The sequence below is a fragment of the Furipterus horrens genome, unplaced genomic scaffold (genome assembly GCF_987537825.1).
Source record: "Furipterus horrens unplaced genomic scaffold, mFurHor1.1.pri manual_scaffold_13, whole genome shotgun sequence".
Classification (NCBI taxonomy): Eukaryota; Metazoa; Chordata; class Mammalia; order Chiroptera; family Furipteridae; genus Furipterus; species Furipterus horrens.
In genome coordinates, this window is record NW_028327183.1 from 59,118,527 (window position 1) to 59,127,863 (window position 9,337).

The window sequence follows — 9,337 nt, forward strand, 5'->3', positions numbered from 1 at the left end:
AACTGACATTCCACAGCTCCTCACACATATCTCTGGGATCAAAAGGAGGAAGATTGTCATCACCAAATACAGAAATGTGAAGATAAAGCTAGATAACTTTGCAATAAATTGGAGATAGACTTATAACTAGATTACCCTTAGTTAATCACACCCTTAATTAAGTAGTTAATCATGTTAGATTGTGAACCCGGATTAACCAGTAATTGAGAAGAGAGGGGAAGGGGAGCAAATTGGATTAGTATAAAACCGGTTTTCTTTGTCTACCTCTCGCGCACATGCTCCTGGCTGGTGGGGGGCCCGACTCTGCAGACTCGTGAATAATCGCCTCTCTTGGCTGCTCAAGTCCTGTGTCCTGGTGATTTATTGTGAGCGTTTCTCACAGTGGGGTGAGGGAATGACATACCGATTTGGTGGGAGAAGGTGATGGGTACTCTTCCTAGGGAGGGCGTCAATTCATAAACACAGACACGGGTGGAGGGCTGTTAAGTCAGGTCTTTATCTTGCTCCAGACCCTCTCTTGTCATCTTTGTAAAAACCGACACACGGCCCGACGCAGTTAATAGTCATTTGTGAGCTTTCTCTGCAATTACTATGAACCCCCCTGCACCCCACTCTCTGTAAACTTCTACCTCACCTACCCAGAAGGCAGGCGGGAGTGGCAGAACGCTGAGCCAATAAAGGCCCAGAAAGGCATTTCCGTTAGGGCGCTGCTGCGGGGCGGGACTTCCGTCGGCCTCCTGGCGGGCACCTGCTCTTGGCTTCCTTGGTTTCGTTATTACCCGGTCACGTTCTCGTGGTCACACAACCGCATGGACAGCGCGCCGGGGTGGTGATCGGTGTAGCAAGTGGGAGCCGCAGCGACGTTGCTCGGGTGATCGGAGCCAGGGCCGCCACAGGGACCCCAAAACCAGGGACCCCGGTAATCGTCTGCGGCTCGCGCCACACAAACCTCGGAGTGAATGGCCGCGGCCGCGCTGAGGCGCCCGGCTGAGGTGAGTGCGCGTCCCCGGGGCGCTGCCCCGTCAGCCTCTCCCCGAGCCCTGGCGGGCGCCCGTCACGTCCTGCGGCCCAGGCCCCGGCGTCCGGGACGTGAGGCGCTCGTGGGTGACACGCGGGTGACGGGGGTGGGGGAGGGCGACCGGCTGAGGGGCCGCTGCGGTTTGGTCACCGAACCTCTAACGCTCCGGGGGCTGCCCCCGCCTGGCGCGCCCCTGAAACTTCCGCGCGTCAGACACCCCTCGGGCTCCTGACCGGCCCGGGACAGGTTTGAAGGACAAAGCGGCGTGAGACTCGGGCAGTTTCAGTCAGAACGGAAGGAAGAGGCCAGTGCGGGCGCCACGGGGACGGGGGCAAACCGTGTGCCTCCGAGCGGACGGGGCCCGTGCTGAGAGGGTTCGTGGGGTTCTCCGCGTTTCCCAGGGCGGGGCGTTGTCCCCGGGCTTTGTGACGCCTGGTTCCGAGGGGCCTCCTGGCTGGGAGGGGCCCTTGTGGCTGCGATTTCCGTGCCTGACGCAGGGGCCTCCTGCCATTACCTGTTCCCCTTAGTTCGTGCCCAGACGTAGGGCTCTGGTGAAAGGATGTGGGCTCTTCCATCCTTTTGTCGGGATTCTCCTGACGTCCTTCTGCCCTGCCTCAGTTGTACTAGGTCCTCCTGGCATTTCCGAGCACCCTCTGCAAGCCACATGCTAAGTTCACGGGTGATCTCAGAGAGATGCCTGTGGTGCGGAGCAGGAGGGGGCCGAGCCGAGGGGGTGACCCTGCGTGTGAGGCTGTGAAGGAGGAAGGACCACACTGTGAGCTCAGCTGGAGGAAGTGTGAGCGGACGGGCCCGGTACCCGGTGTGGGGATCACGGGTGAAGCGCGAGCCCACGTTTGGCTGTGTCGGAGGCGCGGTCTGGGAGACTGTGTGGAACTGCTGGGCGGAGGGACGCAGCCCAGCAGACATGGACCTGAGCATAATGGTACTGTGAGAAATGCTCACAATAGAAACACCAGATCACAGGACTTGAGCAGTAGCTGAGTTCACAGGTCTGCAGAGCTGGGCGCACGAATTAAAAATATGCATGCTCCAACAGCCAAAGCAACCTGGTTTTATCCTAAGGCAAGAAGCCCCCTCCACTTCTCCCCTCCATCCTCCTCCTTTGTTCTCCCATTTCTCCATTTGCTGGATAATCCGGAGTTACAACCTAATGCAATTAACTAAATAACCTGAGGGTAGTGATTGACTAAGGGCAAGCTGGTTATATGTATTTCTCCAGCTCCCCCTTGAAAATTCCCTAAATTTTTTGCTCAGCTCTCTAGCTAAATTTTCCCATTTTTCTATATTTGGTGTTGAATATCTTCCCCCTTTGATCTCAGAGACATTTGTGCTGAGCTGCAGAATGCCTCTTCCTGACTTGTAGGTGTGCAAATACTGTTGACTCTGACTCAGAAACCCCCTAATTCAAGATTTAATTACATTTGTCCTTTGCTGCTAATTCTTTCCTACTGGTTTGAGAGTCACCAGTTTCTTTGTCCCTTCCAGTATCCAATCTTTGCTGCTCTTGCTGAGGGTGATAAAGGAGATTAATGAGACTGTGAAGAGACAGCGGATGGCCTTGGGCCCAAGGCTGCTGTCTTCTCTGAACTGGGGATTCAGGAAAGGGCTGGGCGTGGGAAAGCTTTGTATGGAGTAGGATCGGGATGGTCTCAGACAGACTGTTCTGCATTCATTTATATTAATTCTGACAGGCTCTTGTGACCTTTGAGGATGTCGCCGTGTACTTCTCCAGGACAGAATGGCTCCTCCTGGATGAGGCTCAGAGATGCCTGTACCTCGATGTGATGCTGGAGAACTTTGCTCTTGTATCTTCTCTCGGTAAGGCACTCTCCCTGTGCATTCTTTTTTCACATGTCTGCACCCCCTTTCCTCAGGCTTAATAAACTCTTACTTTCAAAAATCACACTCTCCAGTGACCTTTACTAGGTTTGCATTTCCCCCATGCCCTTCCTTCTTCAGGTTGCTCTTTGCTGACATGTGCAGTGTGTACAGTGTTTGCATCCCCAGTTTTCTGGGTAGATCCTGGACATGGCACAGCTGGCTTTATTTGCACTGCCCCCCTTCTCTCTCTGCAGCCCCAATATCTGGTATACTGAACTCTCCTAGGGAAAGATTTGAGGCAAGTAGTGTTGCCAAAAACCTAATAGATTTTGCACCGATTAGTGAGAAAAGCATTTTTTATATTCCTGTTGATGATTTCTACATAATTATGTTTCATATTCATCCGAGGATACATTTACTGACTGTTAGAGAGCGAGGGGGAAGGACATGGAGGGAGAGAGAAACATCAATATGAGAGAAAAGCATGGATCTGTTGCCTCCTGTATATCCTTGACTGGGGATTGAAGCCACAACCTTTTGTGGTTGTGCCGGACAACTATCCATCAAGCTAAGCCAAGCAGCATGAATCTCTTTGGCCTGGTAGCTGTGGCTCATTAGATTGAGCTCTGGCCTATGATGAAGGGTCATCGGTTCAATTCCCATTCAGGGCACATGTCTGGGCTGCAGTCCAGGTCCCCAGTTGGGGGCTTACAGGAGACAACAATACATTGATATTTGTTTCTCTCTCTTTCTCCCTCTGTTCCCTTCTCTCTAAAATAAATAAATAAATGAAATCTTCTTTTAAAATCTCTGGGTTTTATTTTTGACATTTGTTATAATGCATCTTGCTAAAGTTCTCTTTGCATTGAATCTGTACAGGGACCTCCGAGGATCATGAACACGGTTTTTCAAATTTATTTTCATACATAAAATCAATCTTTAGCTCATTTGTTAAAATAAATTTTTTACCTCTTCTTCCCCTCCCTTTATCTTTTTTTCCTCCTCTTCATTTCCTCTGGGAGTCCCCTAATAATGTTGTGTTCCAAACATCATCTACTCTGTCTTCACTCTTTTTAACAATTTTTCTTTTCATGATGGATTTCATATAACCTGCCTTAGAGGTGACCTATCCCTTTTAACCCTTCATCTTGCTTACTTTTGAAATTCTATTTGCAGTTTTCATTTAATTCATCGTATTCTTCAACTCTAGAATATCTGTTTATTATTTTATGATTTCTGCCTCTCAGAACCCCTTGTTTTGTGACTATTTGTCTGGCCTTTATATTTAGTTCCATGTGTATTTCCTCATACCTCACTGAGGTTTTAAAAAATGAGTATTTGCATTCTTGCCTTGCAATTTGTATACCTCGAGTTTTGGGGAATTCACTTTAAAATTGTGATGTTTCTTTTGTGATTTTTCATATTTTTGTGTTAGTGTTGATGTTTGAGCATTTCATGAAACAGTTACCATTTTGGACTTTATGGACAAGTTCTGTTTAAAGAATTGGTTTTTATATTGAAGATTTTATTTATTATTTAGAGAGAGGGTACGGGAGGAAGAGCGAGAGAGAGAAACATCAATGTGGGAGAAAAACAAGAATTGGTTGCCTCTTGCACACTCCCAACTGGGGGCTTGCCTGGCAATTGAGGCATGTGTCCTGATGGGAAGCCAACAAGAGACCTTTCTATATAAAGTTCGGTGGCAAACTCATTGACCCACACCAGCCAGGGTGAGATATAATTTTTTCTGCCCGTGGATACATGGGTGCTTGGTAGGTGATGTATTTTGGGTTTCTTGCTCTGCCCCAACCCCCCCCCCCCCCCCACTATTTTTCATAGTCAGAAGCAATGAGGCTTTATTTTCCCTGACACTGGAACTGTGAGCTGCATGGTCTGATGTGGGGCTAGGATTGCTCCCCAGGTGTCTGTCCATCTTTTTCAAGGTGTGAGTACTCATTCTCCTGTCTGGCCACAGCCACTGCCTTGCTCCTACCACCACCACAGTGGGTCCTCTCTGCCCCTTCTCTACCCCTCTTACCTGTCTGGGTGAGTATTGCTTCTTTATATCTTTGTTTGTTGAACTTCCATGTAGTTCACTTTTCTGGTAATTCTGGCTAATTTTAGTTTTGAGGTAGTTGTATTTCTTGTTATGGAGGCTGGGGAGGCGTGTCTACCACTCCTTCCATCTTGGCCGGAAGTCCAAGGGCTGCTTTTTATCATGGATAATTGTCAAAGTATTCATGAAGGGGATTGACTATTTGTATTTTTTATGCTGCCATCCTGCTGATGTCAGTCACATAGATCTTTTTCTTTTGGTCTATTTGTGCTGAGTTGTTCTATGACCTGCTGATTATGCATCTCTTCTGTTCTCTCTCAGTATTCCATATAATTGCTCAACTGGAGGGGAGTGGAAGAGTCCTTTGTGTATCACGAGCTAGTCAGTAGTCCAGCCATGACAGGACGGCCTCAGAGGGGGTCTGTCATTGGTGAATGGCACTTGGGGAACATTTCATGACAGGGCTTTGTTAATACACAACGAGGAAGCTGTTCTCTTTAACTGTATTTTGTCACAATTGCCAGTGTCCACAATTCAATCTATTCGTCTTTCCCGAGTGTTGGCACTTTGCCAGTTTGTTAGTTCTTACAGTTGCCATTTCTATTCTGACCTTCAGCCAGGGCTAAACTGCCTCTCTAACCCCTGCATCACAACCGTTTCTCTGAGGGGTCTCTATGTTCTCTCCAGTTGTGGTCAGTGACTATTGCGCCTTCAAGTGTGCACATATTTCTATATAAACCTTGTACAACATCTGCTGTGCTGTGGTTATTTTCATGGTTTTGGGTACGTGCTTTTTCAGGCAGCCATTGCAGTGGAACAAGTAGTAAACCATGACTCTTCCTTGTTTTATGTCCTTCCTAATGAGGTTCCTATTATTTACTGTTTGGTGGCCTAGTAACGCACAACCATCACTTCCATAGAGTCTTATCTCACTTGTCTTGAAAATCTTTGCAGAGTTATGCCTTGATGTGACAGATGCAATTCTGTGGTGAGAAATCTTGCCTCTGTATAGGTCAGTATTCACTTTACCAGCATTTGTTTTTGTTCAGGGTGCTGCTGTGGAGCAGAGGATGTGGAGGCACCCAATGAACAGAATGCTTCTGGAAGAGTCTCACAGGCTAAACAACCGAAACCACCTTTGTCTTCCCAGAAGAGCCACCCCTGTGAGAGTTGTGGGCGCGTCTTGAGAGACATTTTTCTCTTGGTTGACCAGCAGGGAACACAACAGAGCCCGACACTGCTGAGGTGTGGGGCATGTGCAGAACCATTTTATTTCGGTGCACAGAGTCATCAGCACCAGGAGCAGGACACAACAAAGGATTATTTCATAAGCAGTGTGGATGATGATTCACTTGGTAAGCACTGGAATTTCCATGTGTCGTTGACGCCTCATACCTCTAGTCAGATTGAAAAGTACTTCCTCATCAACTCGGGACCTCTTGAGCAACTGTCTGCGCACACACTGCACGGAGCAAAGGAAATCTCTAAGTCCGTAATGTCTTTTCAAAGTACAAAATATTACAGTTCTGGAGAATGCAAGAGAGCCTATGGATGTGAAGACACACTTGCTGAGGACCAGAGTTTTCTTATAGGAAGGCAGTGTTGGGTGCGTTATGAATGTGGTAAATCTACCAATAGCTCTGCCCTCCATGATCATCAGAGAGTTCACTCTGGAGAAAAGCATCATGAGTGTGGCATATGTGGGAAGTCTTTCACCAGCACCTATGGCCTCAATGGTCATCAGAGAGTTCACACTGTCAAAAGGCCTTATGATTATGAGTGCAGTGAATGTGGGAAATCTTATACCAGTAACGTTGCCCTTCGTAATCATCAGAGAGGGCACACTGGAGAAAGGCCTTATCAGTGCAGTGAGTGTGGAAAATCTTTTTCCAGTAGCTATGTTTTTCGTATACATCAGAGAGTTCACACTGGAGAAAGGCCTTATCAATGCAGTGAGTGTGGGAAATCTTTTTCCAGTAACTTTGCCCTTCGATGTCATCAGAGAGTTCACACTGGAGAAAAGCCTTATAAGTGTGGTGAATGTGGGATATCTTTTACTTGGAGGTCTGCTTTTGTTGTTCATCAGAGAGTTCACACTGGAGAAAGGCCTTATGAGTGTGGTAATTGTGGGAAATCTTTTTCCCAAATCTCTGCTCTTCGTGATCATCAGAGAGTCCACACTGGAGAAAAGCCTTATAAGTGTGGTGATTGTGGGAAATCTTTTTCCCAAAGCTACGCTCTTCGTGATCATCAGAGAGTTCACACTGGACAAAAGCCCTATGAGTGCAGTGAATGTGGGAAGACTTTCATGAGTCGCTTTGCCCTCCAAGGTCATCAGAGTCTTCACACTGGAGAAAGGCCATATGAGTGTGGTGAATGTGGGATGTCTTTTACTTGGAGGTCTGCTTTTTTTCTGCATCAGAGAATTCACACTGTAGAAAGGCCTTATGAATGCAGTGAATGTAAGAAATGCTTTAGAAATAGCTCTGCCCTTATTAAACACCATCGACTTCATTCTGGAGAAAAGCCCTTATGAATGTAGTTAATGTGGAGAAATTTATGAGAAGTTGTGCCTTTTGTTATTGAAGAGTTCACACAGACAAAGGCTTTTGAGTACAGAGATGTGGGAAATCTTTTATCGGTATCTGTCCCCTCCATTGTCATCAGAGAGTTCTCACTGGGAAATGCTCTTAGGTATGCAGGAGACATGGGAAATCTTTCTTATGTCAGTAATTTCCATTATTCTGTGAGAGTTTATAAGGTAGAAAAGGCATTTGAGTCTTTTGAATATGGGAAATATTTTACCAGTAGCCACGCCTTGGTTGTCATCCAAAAATTCAGGATGACTCAGTTCTTAGCAGTTAACAAAATTTGGGAAGTCTTTTATTTCTATTTCTAGACATTCCCTTTGCTATCTTCTCCAAAGTCACACAGGTGATAGCTTTTGTATATATAAATGCAATATGAGAAGTTTTTTTCTTGTAGCAAGAAGTTCCGTTATATTCAGCGATTTCACTCTAGTAAAAGCCTTATGAGTACAGTCAGCGTGGGATATTCTTTTTCCATACTTTCTTCACCCATATCAGTTTACACAGAAAATAGGCCTATGGAGACATCAAATGTGGGACATCTTTTACCTCATAGTTAAGGCCACTTTAATGACAGTTCACACTACATAAAGGCTTTAAGTGTGAAGTGAACATGGTAAATTTTAATGTTGGGAAGTTCTCATAGTGTAAATGGTTAGATTTTAGAAAATTATTTTGTTTTTCAGTGTAATGACACTGAAGGAACCTTCTCAAGAAATGTCCGGATTTAATTTTATATGTTTAGAGTACAGACATTTCTCAGAATTTTAATGTTTAAATTTTGAAGAACCTAACAATGTATGATCTGAACTAATGTGCCTTTACACATTCTTACCCATAGCATGTGAAGGTTGCATTTCCCGACTCTAATCAAAATTTGATTTGTTTTAATTTTTATGAATTTTAGCTCTTCTTATGTTCCTGATCTTTCTCTGTTTTAGTTGCATTTCCCTAAGGAGTTAAGATGGGCATTTTTGCAAGTGTTTATGTATTCCGTCGTCGTCGGCAGCCGTCCGTCTCGAGAGACGATGGTGTAGCTTCTTAAGAGTCTATCTGCACCGCCGAGAATGGTTGTGCAGTCCGACTCGGGAGTGACACGGTATCTGTCTCCTCCCGTGTTGAATCGACATCTTGCGATGACGCTGGAGTGTCCTCTCCAGTGAAGCTGAAGCTACAGAGCCTGGGCAGGGTGATATGGAGGGTCTGCTGTTGCCCATGCAGCAGACCCCCCCTCTCTTCGCAGCTGAAGGGTCCAAGGGAAAGACGGAGTCAATACAGCTTGGTTTCAGGTGCGCCGCAGGAGTTGCCGGTGTTGACTACAACGTCAAACCGCCTTTTGTATTATTGATATGTTTTTAGTACAGTGTGTGCTCACATAATTTACCTAATTAATTGTTTTATTAATTTGGGATATTCCACTTTAGTAAATAGGAGAGTAAAAGGGCAAAGACGTATGTTGCAATGTCACCCACTTTCACTGCTTGAAAAACAAGTTATTTTTGTTTTATGTAATAATTGGTTTTTGGGGATATGGAATAGTTGTTTTAATAGTCTAAAATATTTTTTTGCTGTACAAAATGTAGTAGGTGCAGATCATATATTTTAAAGTATAATCTGTATTGTTTACACACTTAATCAATTTTTTAACTTCAAACATTTAGTAATATAATAAAAAGCTTTGATTTTGGTTTTCGCCCATTTTTATTGTCTCTCATCTGGGATTTGCTAGGCTGAGCAGGATTTGAAGGTGCAGTGGGTTGTGTGACGATGAATGGGTACCTGTGGAGCCTCAAAACACTTCTGGAGGCAAGAAAGATCAGTGATGAAGACTTC

General features: G+C 45.6%; 1 protein-coding gene across 1 annotated transcript; it reads left to right on the forward strand.

Annotated features, from left to right (window-relative positions):
* Positions 1-959: 959 nt before the first annotated feature.
* LOC149995670 (uncharacterized) lies at positions 960-8,481 on the forward strand. Its single transcript, XM_090259281.1, has 3 exons — positions 960-992; positions 2,731-2,857; positions 5,966-8,481. Exons 1-3 carry the CDS (start codon positions 960-962, stop codon positions 7,450-7,452), a joined length of 1,647 nt encoding a protein of 548 aa, XP_090115407.1. The 3' UTR covers positions 7,453-8,481.
* Positions 8,482-9,337: the final 856 nt, after the last annotated feature.